The following is a 15,496-nucleotide window of genomic DNA, read 5'->3' on the forward strand; positions in this document are numbered from 1 at the left end:
CATCTCCAATAATTGTCTCCTTCTCATTGCTCACACATTCACTGCCCTAATTTAGGTCCTCCCCTCCCCTTGCTTGAATGATTGTGAAGTTTCCTATTAGAATTCCTTACCTCAAGCATCTCCCCCTTCCAATCATTCTTCACACAGATGCCAAATAGACTTTTCTGTATCTGACTGGGTCATTCACCTGATCAACAAACCTTAATGGAGCCTCTAGGATACCATATCACTACTGCTCAGGGAACAATAGAATTTGGGAGTTGGAAGAGGCCTCTCTGTGGCTTAGTCTAACTTACATGTGAAAAGGATCCTCCTTATCTAGCATCTACTTGAAGAACTCCTAGGATGGAGAAGCCACTCTCTCCCAAGGCAGCCACACCACATGGAGACTTCTCTAGTTGCTGAGACAATAAGTCTAAAATGGCTCCTTGGCTACGTTTCTCCCTTTTGCTCCTGGTTCTGGACTTATGTAATTACGAATAGGATATGTAATTATGAAGAGATTTTCAAGATCACTTGGCAGAATAAGATACTAGACTCTGAGGTATTTTCTCAAACTAAACTGTCAAGCATTCCACCTCTACTGCAGAGAACACAACTCTGTTGGGTTGATCAACTTATTTGCATGCCAAATGTACATTTGTCAAAAAGATCATTTAATGGAGAACTCACAGGGAGCCAGAGCTCACAAGGTGGCCTGAAAAAGGATACAAGGACACTCTCAAGGTCTCTCTTAAGAACTTTAGAATTCCTTGGATGATACGGGAGACACAAACACCGCATCGCCCAGCAGGACGTTCCCTCATCTGAGCAGGCCCTGTGATCTAAGAGGGAAGCAGACTTGAAGTCGCCTAGAAGAAATGGGACATGTGCAAGGTTAGAGAATCCACCCCAAATGTTCACATGGACTATTTGTGTCCAGCCCGTGGCAGAGCATTCCCAGCCCGTATTGGTCTGATCAGCCACAGTCGGACCCACTGTAGCTCAACTCTTAACAGTGATGTTGACCAACCAACCATGAATGGAGTAGATGATTTTATCCCAAGGGAACTCAAAAGTTGAAGATTTGCCACTGGAGATGGCAAACCACGTGTGGCAAGAATCCCCAGCTTCTTGCTAAACAATTTATTTCAGATTGCGTGTTTTTTAATGACATAAACTAGTGTAGAATTTCCTGAAGATTAAGGTAAATCTTTTCAGCGGGGAGATGCCACTGAGAAATTCAAAGCAAGAAGCTTCCTGTCTTTGTCATTTCAAGCCAAGCTTCCTGGGTTACTCTGTTTCTTCCTGTTGTACTTAGGGAGCTCTTTAGGAATTAGCAAAGACACAGAGTTATTGAATTTTGGCAAGTTTTGGAATGCCCACTGGAGATTTTGACAAGACTGAACAAGGGATTATGCCTCCAAGCTGAACCAGCACCCCTGCACTGGTCTAAATTGCTAACTTCAACAGGAAAATGCTTCAGTGTTTAGAAAACCCAAGGATTGTGCAGTATGCTCTCTTTCATATACTTCCTAACAGTTATTGTTTAAAAAAAACCTAAAAACTAAAAACAAAACAATCAACTACCCAACCAAAAAACCAAGCTATGGCTCTAAAATGAACTCTCAGCTCCTATTTTCATTGCCATAGTCAAATATTAATTGCGACCACTTTGTCTCCATCTCTAATGTCCAGTGTCCACATCAAACTCTGCACTTTTAGCATGAGGTTTTATCTCTCATTTAAGCTGTTATTTCCAGGAGTCTGAAGCCAGGTTGGGCATGCTATTTTAATCCATTTTTTTTGCATGTATTTTCATATAAATTATAGTCGGAATCTCGAGCCTCTCAGCTCTCACCACAGAGTAAGGGGGAAATACCATGTGGAAATATGACTGATGCTGCATTAGTGTGGGGGTGGGAAATAAAAAGGATTATAAATGACACACTAGGTATAGAAAATAAGAAGACTTATCGAGGAGAAGTAAAAAAGCTCGCTCTCTTTATGCACAGCCTAAAGAAGGCATCATGAAAGATATATTGTTTGTCACCTGGTTTTTATTTCTAAGGTGTTTTTTATTAACCCCTTTTTATCAATCAAAATAAATTGATAGCCGGCAAGTACGACATTGAGGCTGTCTGAATTATAAAACAGACATACACACATGCTAACAACTTGTGAGCTTGGAGCAGTGGCAGATGAACAGTAACTTGAAGGTATAAAGAAAATGTTCATGACTGGTGATGTTTTTAATGAAAAAAAAAATTGATAAAGGAAAAAAATGGTAGTTCAGGGAAAACAAAGTTAGGGGTTAGCTTTGGTGTCTAGCTTGGGTCCAGCCCACTTGTTCCCAGACTGGGTTTGTGAGCAGCCGTTCCCGCAAGGTGTCATTGAATGCCCATGACAGCATCACTGGGTAGTGTCAAAGTTGTTATGTCCACCAAGAGCTAAATTCTTGCCAAGGAGCCACAAAACACAGGGATGTGGAATCAGACTGGGGACAGTCTTCAGAGGCCTTTGAGTCCAATGGCCTCTTATTACAGAGAGAAAATTTAGACTCAAGCAGGGCAGAAGCAGGTTTGGATCCAGCTCCTTACAGTCCAGATCAGGGTCACTCTCCACTGTACCATAAGACATGGTGTTAGGGCACAATCAAGAAAAAAATAAATTGGAGTTTATAGGAATTCATCTATGGGAAACGAAAGGCTTCATGAGACAGGCAAGCATGTCAGTATTCTCCAGGGCGAGGAAGAAAGGAAAGGAGTTAAAAGGACCAACTAAAGTCGTCTTTTGCTCCTTCAAGGATCGCCAAGTATTCCTTCCTCTGGTTCTGGTCTCCACATCTTCATTCCTCAGTCTTCATAAGGGCCCAAAATCCCTAGATCTGTGGCCTATCAGTGCCATGATGATTAGCTGTCAGTTACCTGGAGATAAGCCTTGGAGGGGATGGCTAGGTTGTCCTTGAGTAGCATCCATCCTTTGCTGGGCTGGAAGAAGGTGGTGATTGACTGCTGTCCAAGGTACCCGAGAGACCAAGAGGATGAAGAAAAAGCCCTTAGCTTTGGGGAGTGGCTTTGGAGAGGCCAGTTTCAGTTGAATGGTGAGTTCAAAAGCTGGACTGCAGAGAATTTTAGAGTGGGAGGAAAGGAAGTGGAGGCGTCCGGACTCTATGGCTTTCTCGAGGCCTTTAGCCATAAAAGAATGAGGAAATGTAGTGTGAGAAGTGTCCAGAGAAGTGGCGTTGCTTCAGAAACTTGGTTTCTGGGGGGATGCTGTGGTTCAGTGCTGGGATCCCCACTGGGCACCTCAGACCCGGAGGAGACCAAAAGCTCAGACATGTTTCTCTCCAGAGGAATCCTAGGCTGCCCTGGGCCAAGGAGGTTCTGGGAAGTGGAAGCCCACTCTGGCTCCCACTCTGACTTTGCAGAGCACGAGGCTAAGACCTCCCTTCCCGAGGTCAGGACAACAGATGGGGGTGGGGGGGCACGTTATGCTTTAAGCACCCTTTTCTTTCCTTCACTACCAAGCTGTAACCAGGGGGAGGCAGTCACAGCAATGCCCCATGCTGCCCACATTGGGAGCTCTTCCTCGCACACTGACCGGCTGGCGTGTTGTTCCTAGAACACTGAACTAGAAAAGGGCCGGCTCCTCTCCTCGGCTGCTTCCCGTGGCTCCAAGGAGTTGTTTTCTAGCCCCCAACTTCCTACCCCTCCAGGCCACTTGTCCCAGGGGCGAAAACCTGCTGCTCCAGCTCCATGCCAGAACGCTTGGGGCTGGTATCCCAGGGCTCAGATCTGTGTCCTTTTGGGGAAGGTCGGCCCGGGAGCTAAACTGCAGCTGTGGGCAATCCTTCTGTTTAATTCTTCATCCCATCAGCAGATGGGATAATGTTGATGAAATTGATGTAAATCCTCAATGAGAACCCCTCCCCCATGAAACAGACAATCGGAAGGAAGCTTAGTGAGTCAGGATCAGGGCTCAGCGCTGTCCCGCTGGGCTTTTGCCCAGAAGCCTGGGCTCCAGAGACACAGAAGTGGGAGCCCCTGAAGAATGGGAACGTCGGGGCCCGGGCGAGTTGGAGGGCACGGAGCTCTCTTTAGAGGTTCGTTTGCCCCCAGAGAGATCCAGGGGAAACCACGTGACTGACTCGGCAGTCGGCCTGTCCAGTTTGGGAAATCCTTTCCGAGCTCAGTCCCTGCAGGGTTACTTTATTCTTCCAAAACTCCCCCAAAGTGCGCCCCTGGGAGCTGGGAGCCTGTGTACCTGGAAGGAGCGTGCCTGATGGGAAGCTATACAAGGGAGGGGGGAGAAGGAGGAGAGGGATGGGGGAGGGTGGCCAAAGAAGCTTAGGGGTGGCAGACATTGGCAGCCAGTGGTCAAATGCAGCGGCAAGGCAGGCCTGGAAGGGCTCCCCTAGGACAGGGATGCTGACCCGGAAGCCAGATAAAGCCCGGTCTTCATTTGAAAAATTAGGGAAAGGTTTACCATTCTTTGCTCTGTCTCAGGGTGACTCTTGTAAAAAGAAGCAAGTGACGACAGGGCCAAATGGTTACCGCCTGGCTCCCCCTCTGTGGGGACAAGAGTGCTGCGGGGAGGCTCGGCCTGTGCCAGGCACTGCACCGGGCACTGGGCACGCTGCGACAAAGACTGACTCATTCTCTGCCCTCAAGGAGTTTGGATTCTTGGGGAACCTGGGATTTAGGCCCTGCTTAGTCGCCTACTTCTCCTAGAGTTATGATCTTTAAGGTGTGTGGTGAGGATGCTGGGGGTGCCACGGTTCCTCCTTCCCTCTTTCAACATCAATTTTCCAGAGGATCCTTATCAACAACAATAAAAACAGCGGCTGCTTGACTGAGGCTTGAAGGTTTACAGAGCACTTTATTCACACAGGCTGCCTCACTGGAGCCTCACTGGAGGCTGCAAGGAAAGTGCTTGTAACCCCCATTTTAAAGAGGAGGTTAGGAAAGGGCTTCGGGCGGCGGGCTTAATGAAGGAAGGGTGGAATTGGAACTAGGAGAGACCTGGGGACCAGATGCCACTTCTGGCATTTACTACTTGTGATCTGTGACTCAGTTTCTTTATCTGTAGACTGGGTACAATAATGCCCTAGGCTGTTGTGAGGATTGTGTGCTCCTGTTTGTCCTTCATTCTTAAAGAGGTCTATGGCATGGGAGCTTGCCAGGGAATTAGATAGAAGTGGGGGAGGGTTGTGCCTCACTTTCCCCTCCAGAGCCGTCTGGGTCCTGCCCCGGTAGAGACCAGGACCACTGGAGGAGGCCCTGGGTGCGGGGGGAGACCTGGGCCTTTTCTGAGGATGACATGGGATAATGTATGAATGATGGGAAGGGAAGAGTCGCTCTCTAGTGCCTCCTATGGGCGGCGCTGAGGCTTTTGATAAATATGCTGTCATCTGATCCCCACCACAATCCTGGCTATGAATTTCCCCATGATTCATTTGGGGAAACTGAGCCAGGTCAGAGGTTAAGTTAGTACAAGCCTGAGACTACATTTGAGGGCAGAGCCTGCTGCCTCCAGGTCTCTGGCTGCTGCCAGTGCCAGTGACTCTTATTATTCCTGTGTGCAGAGTACACAGTCTTTGCCTTTCACGGAGCTTATGGGGAAGAGGAGCAGGGACAGATAACCAGTGCGTGGTTAATATTTTCTCTCCCTGGGCCTTCAGGGACTGCCTGCCGCTCAGGTAGAAGGCGCCATATTGGCTTCCGTAGAACAAGGCCATGACATCGCCCCCGTCTGGCTCCTCCACTCCTTTGGTAGTTTACAAACTGGAAGCTGGGACTAACCCTCCATGGCCGTAGGCCGGAGGCTGGGGCAGACCTGCAGCGCAGCTTTAAGTCTTTTTTTTTTTCCTTAACAGATGAAGAAACGGAGGTTCGCCTAGGGACTGTGACATGCCGAGATCACTGGGACTGTAGAGAGAGATTTGAACCCAAGGCCTCTCATGGCTGTCAGGAAGCCCTTTCCCTGGGGCAGAGGGAGGGCTGCAGATAGTGCAGGCGGTGACAAGATCAGCGCCCTGTGGATGGAACGAGAGGAGCTAGAAGAGCTTTCTCCGGATGGCAGGAATGTTCACTTTAAGAAGACAAATCCCAAAGCAAACAGAGACCATAGTCCACTGATACCCTGCTGGCTCAAACACCTTGTTCTTTGCCCTGAAAAGAGCGTTAGCTTTTTCGACAGGAAAAAAAAAAATCCAAGGTGGATGTTTTCCTGAGATTAGGAAAGGACTGGGTTTCTGTGAATTTGGAATTGCAGCTGCTCTTAGATGTAATAAAGAGGATTCAACAAAGGACGCTTTCCCCCTCCGCCTGAAGAAGCTGCGGACGCCATCTACAGACTAGAAGCTTTCTCTACAATCCCCACCGGCAGCCTTGGAGTAGGGGGCCGTATCACAGGAGCAGAGAATAGCAGACCTAGAGCTGGCCAACTTAAATACTAAAAATCCGTGCTCGAAAATGATCCTCGAGGATGAATTTTGCCCCCTAGAGTGTGGCAATTGAGTTACAAAGTGATAAATCAAAATCTTCCAGCCCCAGCCTCGCCGTCCTGTTCTGCACTATTCTGGGGAGTCTCTCATTTGCTCTATCTCATTATGCCCCAGACCATTTGAGAAAGCATCTATCTACCTGGAGAGGTTTCAGGAACAGCGTATGTGGGTCCCCATAAAGCCACCAGATACAATGCTCTTCTTCGGAAAGGAAATGGAATCTTTTTCATTGGCAAGAAGAATGCCAAGATGAAGTATGTCCTGAAATCTGTTTTACAAATAAACTTGCACATAAATTTTCCACTCACTGCTTTGAAATTTTTTTTCACTTTCTGAGGGGCTGTCAGACATCCCCAATAAACAGTAAGCCTTATTTAGTTTACTGGATATGTAATTCTTCTTTTCTTTGAAAATAATTATTTTTCAGGCAAGTGCAGCAAAAATACTACCAATAAAAATCTCGCTATGACAGCATAAACCACATTTATGGCAAACATATACATACAGGTCTTCTAATAAAAGCAATTCTTTGTCAGGGAGCCAACAGAGGAAATTGGAGTCCTTGTGTTTTTTTTTGATCTGAAGTTCAGGACTCATGGATGTTATGAGAAGAAGCCAAACAAAATATCTCCTTTTCTGGGTCACCAGCTGATTCTGGGGGCTAAGATAAGATTTCAGGAACTGTCTGAGGGTGATGATGGCCAAGCGTAAGTTGGAGGCCGTTTCCATTTTGTGGTAGACATTGCCGATGATGGAGTGATCTAAAGAGTTGGAGGAGATATATTTTCTGATTTTGTCCATTAAAAAAAATCAGGCAGTTCAGTCTCATCAGCTCCCGAGTCAAAGAAGCACATGTTTCCAGTGATTCGGGTCTGAGCAGGTTTTTCTCCCTACAGCCTGTCCATCTCATCTACACACCCTGCTGGTCTCCCCTTCATTTCTCTCCTTTTCCATTTTGCTTTTTGTCTATTTACCAGTGGATGTTTCCAGTGTTTTCCTGGTTCTGCCTCTCTTTGGTTGGCTTTTCTGCATAGATATCTTTTCAAGATCTTCCTATTCTATTTACTTCATGGCACGATAGGATTGCCTTCCACTTCTAAGGCAGAATTCATCCAGCTGTTCACCAACTGGTAGATTAGGTCCATTTTAGAGCAGAGAAAATTGACTAAAGAAAGGAAACGATCAATGATAGATCCTTGAGTCTGGCACTCCGACCTCACCCATCTGCCAAGGTGAATTTTTCCTGCCCCTTAAGTTTCATACTTTATTAACTTCTCTGTGGCCACCCTATCTATCATTAACCTCAGTCTTGTTCTTATGCTCCCAACTAGAAAGGGATAATTCTTGATTTGGAAATATTTTCCCCCTTTCCTGTCTTCCAAACCCATTGCCTTCGCTTCCTTCCTGTGTTCCTGGGTTTCCCGGGCAGTTTTGGGAGGCAGAACCTCTTGGGTCTGTCCTGAATGGCCCTCCCTCAGCCCCAGCTACTTCCAGGAAGACGCTCAGGGCTAACCGTGGTGGGGCATGTCGGGGGTTGGTCCCCAGGTGCTGCCTGTGTTCTCTTGGCCCTGGTGCTAATGGACTCTCTGTTGAGCGTGGTGTTAACAAGTTCCTTGTGGAGACACTCTTGCTCATTTATGCTTTTTATAGTCGCCGGAGAAGATGTTATCGCAGCTTGAGAACAGAAATTAAAATATGTTTCCTTCAGGTGCAAATCCGCTGCACTTACCGCTGGCCTGCTTCTCTGCAGGGGGCTCTGTTAATCTGGGAAGAGTAAAATTCCGAAGGAAATTAATTCCCTCCAGTTGAGATGATTCTCTACTGGTCTTTGGGGGAGGAGTAATTGGATTGGCCAAGTCTTCCTTAGAGAAAAGCCATGTTTGCTCAGAAGGGCCAGGATTTCACCCGTTCTTGGAGGCCTCCTTCTTGACCCTCTCACTCCTCCTGGATTTGTGAGAACTTCCTCCATGACTCTGTGCGTCTCCCTGGGATGACTGAGGCCTCGGGTTACCCACATCCTTTCTCCTACTTTACATTCCCCTAGAGGAATCTGGAAGACTATCCACCCATAGGAGAGGTGGACTTCTCTCCAAGGTCTACTAGCTGTAGGATCCTCACCTTTTTCAGCCTCTGTTTCATCATCTGTAAAATGGCAATCATAATCCTCTTCCTCTCCCAAGGTTGTTATAGAAAAAGTATTTCCTTGAGAACCTTAAAGTACTACACAAATGTGCTCTGTTACTTTAGCTATGTGACCTTGAGCAAGTCCTTTTCTGGGCCTGCGAATGTTCGGCTACCTGTAAAATCCAAAGCAGAAAGACTCAGCAAATATTCCAGTGTCTCTGCCAAGAAAACCCAAATGGGAGTCTTGGATTAAACAACAGCAACATGCAAGGGCCCAGGAAGTCTACTTCCACCCTTGCCCAGTGGGTCTCCTGTGGCCCTGCAGTTGTCCTCCTTCAGTTCCCACGGCCCCGGCCTCTGTACTCTCCATCCACTGTAAAGTCCCCAATTCTCCCAGCGCTTTATTGGCTTTGGCAATGGTGAGAGTTCCATGCTCAGAGAGAGATTCACCACAAAATCAGACCCTGTGGAGCAAAGATATTTGAACCTGCCCACGTAGGCACTTAATCCGGAAGTATCACTTAGTGTACTAGTGGGAGCAGGAGGTTGAGGGAATAAAAACAGGCAGACAGAAGCCGAAGGATGCTTATAAATGGGGTCAGCCTAATGACAGACGCAGAAAGTAACTAGCTCCCTTGAACACCAGCAATCCTGTTCCCTAATGTCGTGCTTTCAAGGTGTTTTGAGCTACTGAGCACTAATTGGGTGATCAGGGTGAGTTATGAAAGCATCATAGAAAAGTTAACACTTCAGCCAAACCCCTTTCACAGTAAGTCTTTTTTGGAAGACTGGGAACATGGCAAGAGGGATTACTATGACCTCCACAGTCTCCTCTCTCTGTCAGATCTGGCGTCATGCACAACTTGTGTCCTTACTTTCATCCGAGGTCATCAAGGCAGTGATATCGAACATAATGCCTAATATACAGTTAGGGTCTAATAAATGCTGCTTGTCTGATTGAATCTATGGCATCCATTAAAAGTAGCCATCTAGTTTTTTCTTGAAGCCCTACAATGAGAGGAGTCTCTGGGAGATCTATTCTTTTCTTCTTCTTTTTTTAATATATATATTTTTTTATTTTTCCAAATACATGTAGAGCACCTTTGCAAAACCTTATGTTCCAAATTTTCCTCCTTCCCTCTCACTTCTTCCCATAGACAGCAAGGAATCCAATATAAGTTAAACATGTGCGATTCTTCTAAAAATATTTCCCTATTCAACTCTTATTATTCTTAGTTTTCCAGTTATATTGCCCTCTCAGTTATACAGGGTCATGGCAACCTGCCATTCTTATAGTTACTTCTTTAAGCAAATGCTTTCTCCCTGCTGCTGTCTTTAGTGGTCCTTGTGTTGTGGAATTGGATTGAATGTGCATGTCCTTATGAAGGATAAAACATCCACCATATGATGATGGACAGAGGACGGAGCATAGGATTTGGATGCAGGAGACGGGTTGAAATTCTGCTTTGGGTACTACAGGAAGCCAGTGAAGATTTCCCAAGCACTTATAATGTGCCAGACACCAGGCTTGGGACTAAGTGTTGGGAAGACAAGCAGAAAGAAATACAGGGGGGGATTCCATGCTAGGGAGTTCCAGGACCCATAAAAGGCAGCTAAAGGGAGAGGAGAGAGGGACCAAGAAAACAGTGGCTGCGGCATGATAGAGGAAGTCACTGTAGCACAGGTGGGGTAGGAGTGAGACCTTCATGGCCTCCCTGCCTTAAGTGGAAGATCTAAGTGGCACCAACTACTCTAGGGATAGGAGACTCGCAGTAGGGTAATTCCAGGGCCGGAGTTAGGTCTTTTTTGTGGTCCTAGTGCTCTCGGATGATCCCGTGCTATTTCTGCGTGGTTCTTCCTTGCTAATGGATCTATGACACGTTCCCATCATGCTCTGGAGCAATCCTTAATTCTTTAGAGTTTGGGGCATTTGACAAGGAGGAACCCCACAGCAAATTAAAATGTGTAAAGGGGAATGGAAAGGGCTGTGGCCTTCCCAGGTGGGGAAGATGCCAGCAGGAGAAGGCCAGAATGGGGACTGAGGTCCATAGGTAAAAATCAGGACTGGGGGGGAGGGTTATCCAGGCAGAGTAAGAGATCACACAAAAAAGAGAACAAGGTCGAGAGAGGTGGACGGTGTTGGGCACCAATGGCCTCCCCCCAAGGCCGAGTGACGTGGGCACCAATGGCCTCCCCCCAAGGCCGAGTGACGTGGGCACCAATGGCCTCCCCCCACGGCCGAGTGACGTGGGCACCATGGCCTCCCCCCAAGGCCGAGTGACGTGGGCACCAATGGCCTCCCCCCAAGGCCGAGCGACGTGGGCACCAATGGCCTCCCCCCAAGGCCGAGCGACGTGGGCACCAATGGCCTCCCCCCAAGGCCGAGCGACGTGGGCACCAATGGCCTCCCCCCAAGGCCGAGCGACGTGGGCACCAATGGCCTCCCCCCAAGGCCGAGCGACGTGGGCACCAATGGCCTCCCCCCAAGGCTGAGTGATGGGGTGGAGGGAATTATCAGAGAGTCTAGAGAAGCTCATGGTCAGCTCAATGGCGCTGTGGACAGAGCGCACAACCTGGAATCAGGAGGGTCTGAGTTCCACTTTCTTGCTGTGTGATACTGGGCAAATCCCGTAACCCTGTTGGTCTCAGTTTTCTCATCTGTAAAATAGGCTGGAGAAGGAAATGGCAAGCCCTTCAGTATATTTGCCAGGAAAACCTCCGGGCACGGAGAGTCAGACATGACTGAAGAACATCTGAGCGACCCCAAAACAAGGTTTGTGCCGATGAGGAGGCTGGGGTCGGTGGTGCGCTTCACTGTCAGAGGGAATGCCCCCCTCACTGCTGCCCCTGAAACGTGGGAACTCTGAAACGCTTGTAACCTAGAGGGGACCCGGGGAAAGGCCTTTGAAGCGACCCATGTGGTGCCCCCGGTACGGTGGCCTGGAAGCTCTTCCTGCTGACACCAGTCAGACCCTGTTTAGAACAGGGAGGGCCCCGGAGATCCAGGGAGGAAGCTAAGGTCCAGAGGACGATGGGCCTGCCCCTGGCACCAGGTGTGATGGGCAGAATTCGAATGGGAAGCCGGCCTGGATCTGGAACAAAGCCCGCAGCCCCCCCATTCCCGGGGCCTGCAGGGAGTCCTTGGTCGTTCCAGGCCCCCGAGGGCCCCTGTGCCAGAGGGAGCTGCCTTTACACAGGACAGATGCATGGGGGGGGGCACACAGGGTGGGGTCCCGGACTCGTGGTACCCCCGGGCTAGACCCCGTGCCACAAAGGCGGGCAGAAAGGCCGCTCTCCCAGCCTGAGGCTGAGGGGGCCAATGATCCTGAGTGCGCAGCCTGAGGGCGGGTCCTTCTGCACCCCCCACCCCCCAGCAGGGACCGTCCTGATTTTCTTTGGCTGCCGCCCCAGCCCCCTGTGCGCCGCCCCCCCCCCCCTCCCTGGCCTTCTGTGTTTTCTTTTTCATTTCACCACAGGCTGACTCATGTCCCCCTCCCCAAACCCTGCCTTCCTCTGTTCCTTCTGTGAGATGTGCCTGGGGACAGAACACAACAGACACCCCGCGCTGGGGGGGAGGCTCTGGAGGGCGCGCCCAGCCTCGGAAGCTCCCGGGACCCCCTCCCCGCTCCCGCTCCCCAGTACCACCGGGCTCTCCAAGGCCAGAATTGCCCCAATTCCTCTTGGAGCGGCCAACCTCGCTTCGCGTCCCCAGGAGCCCTCCCAGAACGAAGCTGGTCAGTTTCCTTCCTCTGGCCGCTACAAAGTATCTGGAGAAGCCGCAGGACCCGCCCCTCTCCCCCCCCCCCCCACTAACCAAGGGGTCCCCTGCTGGTCGCCGGATGACCTTTAAGGATCTTGGGGGTGACTGCAGCGGGTCCCTGGCAGGGGCTGGGGGGACACTAGGGCAGCCCGGCTACTCGTGACCCGTGGTGGGGGGGAGGGAGGAACTGGGTTCCAGAAGCCTGTTTCCTCAAGTGTAAAAAAGGGATTGGGTCGGAGGACATCCCGGGTCACGGACCCCGTGAAGTCACTTCCGTGGCCCAGCCTTGACTGGTGCATCTGTACAGTGGGCGGGCGCCTGTCCAGGCAGCGCCGGTCTCCCTCCTGCCTCCCTCGATTCCTCCTCAGGAAAGCTCTTTCCGGGCTCTCGAACCCGGGGTTCGGAACCCAACAGAGAAGGGTATTTAGTCTTAGGGACTACTCTCCCACGGCTCCTCTGCGCCTGCGCCAGAATAATCAGAATCCGGAGGGGAGGGGCAGGGTGGAAGGGGTTGGGGCGGTGCCTCCTTTGACTTCCCTTTCTCCCTTTGACCTCTCAGTCTGCAGTCCTTATATCCCTTCCAGGGTCGAACGAGGCAAACTCCTCCCCTTTTGCCTCTAGGTGGCCCAATCACAGCCTCATCTGGAGCCTGAAGGAGGGACGGAGGGGAGGGGCGTGGCCTCTCCCGACCTCTTGATCTACCTTCTTTTCCTTCCTCTAGTTCCACCTCCGAGACCCAATCAGGGCCTTTCCTGGAGCTGGAGGGCCGTGCGGGTCTTGAAGGCGGAAGAGGCGGAGTCTTGTCTGTCTTTACCTCTAGGTTATCCAATGTCAGCGTCGGCTGGGCCGGGGGGCGTGGTCTCTGGGGTTGTCTGCTTCAGCGCTCTCGCGCTTCTGGCGCCTGCCTTCCCGCTTGCGCAGTCGTAGCTCGGCGCTCGGCGCTCGTCGCGGCCTCCTGGTCGGAGGCGGAGCCGCGGACTACGCTCTATTGCTCCTGCCTGACGGCGGCGGTGTAGGGGCGCGCGGGCGGTGGGCAGCATGGCGTCCGGGGCGGCGGCGGCGGGAGCCGAGGTGGCGGCGGGGGTCGGAGCGGGGCCCGGGCCGGGGCCCGAAGCCGGGACCCAGCCCGGCGCTTTGCTGGAGGTCACGTCCCGCGAGCAGTTCGATGAGCTGCTGCGTCTCCGGGCCAGGTACGGCCGGCCGGGGCCCCATTCCACAGAGGGGGAAACTGAGGCCCCGAGGAGGGGGCGGGGGCTCCGAGAGCCCGAAAACCGGGGCAGGGCACCCGAGGCCCGGCCTTTGGAATGCGCCCCCAGCGTGCGGTCCTCCAGGCCCGGCCGAAGCGTGGCCTGACGGGGAGCTCACTACTTCCTGAGGCCGGCCCCTCCCCCTTCGGGCCTCGGTGCCCGCGGGGTGTTAAAGGTAGGACCCCGGGCGGGCCGGTCCGAGGCCTGACCGGAGGCTGCGCGGACGGGCAGCTCACTACCTACGCCGGCGGCTCAGGCCCCGGGCCCGCAGCGCCCTGCTTTCTTTGCTCGGCCCCTGTGGGGTGAAGCGGCTCATCGAGGCCGGTGGGCCGGGGCAGGTCGAACTTGGGGGGCGCGGAGTTATTCTCCGAAGAAGTTGGGGTGGGGCGTCCGTCCCCTCGTTTTACAGATGAGGAAACTGAGGCTGGAGCCCCCGTGTGGGGAGCCGGGGCCTGGGGCATAGCCCTTCCCCCCGCAGCCCCGCAGTGTCCGGCTCTGGATGGGCGAGGGCCGAGACCCCTTCGTTTTTGTCCCGGGGCTCCCCCCCCCCAGGTTCTGCTCTCACCTTCCCCGCGTGTCCGCGGAACTTCCAGAGACTCCCTGGGCCCAGTGCCCGGCCTGTGGGCATAGGCGGCACCCGCTCCCGGGCAGCCCTGAGCTAACGGGGGAGGCGCCCCAGGTCCCGGCGGAGGGGAGAAGCCGGCTGGCTAAGGAGCCCGGGGGCGCCCCCGTCACCCCGAAGGCCAGGAGCTCGGCCAGCGCCCCCAGAGGCCCTCCAGGGGCGCCCGGTGCTCTGCTCCCCAGGGGCCCTTCAGCCTCGGGAGCCACCGGGCCTGGGACTGGCTCCCGCCGCCTGAGCAGTCTCCCCCTGCTTCTCCCCTCCCTTTCCGATCCGGCTTTTCGGGGGTTTCCAGCCGGGGACCCTTGGGAGAGGTGGAGGCCGAGAGCCGCTTGCGTCCCCCGCGGTGTCTCTGCTTTGGGGACCAAGTGTCCAGCTCCCAGCGTTTGGATGGAATCCGTTCTCTATTATATTACCGACTTCCTTCCAAATTATATTACCGGCTTTAAACAGCCAGCGATGGCGGAGAACTTGCAGGGCTTTGGAAGCCCCTGGTCCATCCCCTCTTTTTAAGCTGAGGAGCCTGAGGCCGGTGAGCCGGCGGTGGAGCCCCCACTCCCCGCTCAGAGGGGAGCATCCTTCACCCCTTTGGGAGCCCCCTTCCGGGGGGGATATGGGAGGCTGCGCTTGCTCTTTAAGCGCTGGATTCGGGGCTTCTTTTGGAAAGTTTCTCGATTGTGGCGAATGTGCGTCTTGGGGTTTCCACTGGCTCACCCGCCTGGGGGGGTCCTCGCCCAGCACTGGCCTCCAGGCTCCCTGGGGACTCTGACCTTCAGGGGGCCTCTGGTCACTTCTGGGTGGCGGGCTTGGCCACCCGGGGACGGAGCCTCCCAGGACTCACCGGCCCTCTTTCTCTGCTTCTCTGGCTACTTACCAGGATTCCAGAGCCTTCTTTGACCCCTTTTCCCCTAGGGCCCTGGAGGCCCAGGCAGCCTCTGTTCTGGGGGCAGGAGAACAGGGTGGGGCCCCGGTGCCCCAGGGTCTGGAGGATCCTCCTGAGTCTCCTCCCTCTGGACCGAAGATCTCCTAGACTGGGAGACTTTCTGGCCTTGGGTTGGTCTGTTTGCCCCAGGCCCCTGCCCCAGGCCAGGCTCTTCTTGGCTTGTCCTTAACCTTCTTAAAGTTCCCTCCTCATTAAATGGCTTCCCATCACTTACCTCCAGCATCAAATAGAGACTCTGAGGCCTGGGTCACCTGACTCCCTGCTCCCATCCGGGCGCCCCCCCCCCCCTTACCCTCTCTATTCCTTTGCCTTGCAG

The 15,496-nt window shown here is 52.5% G+C and overlaps 1 protein-coding gene across 2 annotated transcripts in view; it reads left to right on the forward strand.

Annotated features, from left to right (window-relative positions):
- Nucleotides 1–13,363: 13,363 nt before the first annotated feature.
- The window catches only part of GLRX3 (glutaredoxin 3), a 32,769-nt gene continuing 30,636 nt past the window's right edge, over nt 13,364–15,496 (forward strand). Inside the window, exon 1 of one of the 2 annotated variants that reach the window (XR_012487221.1) lies at nt 13,364–13,561. Coding sequence is in view for 1 of the 2 variants with exons in the window: in XM_074297193.1 (XP_074153294.1) it covers nt 13,410–13,561 (152 nt within the window). In the remaining variant the exon portion in view is untranslated. The remainder of the gene's footprint in view (nt 13,562–15,496) is intronic. The other variant, XM_074297193.1, reaches the window with a different exon arrangement.

This window comes from Sminthopsis crassicaudata, chromosome 2, assembly GCF_048593235.1.
Source record: "Sminthopsis crassicaudata isolate SCR6 chromosome 2, ASM4859323v1, whole genome shotgun sequence".
NCBI classification, from domain to species: domain Eukaryota; kingdom Metazoa; phylum Chordata; class Mammalia; order Dasyuromorphia; family Dasyuridae; genus Sminthopsis; species Sminthopsis crassicaudata.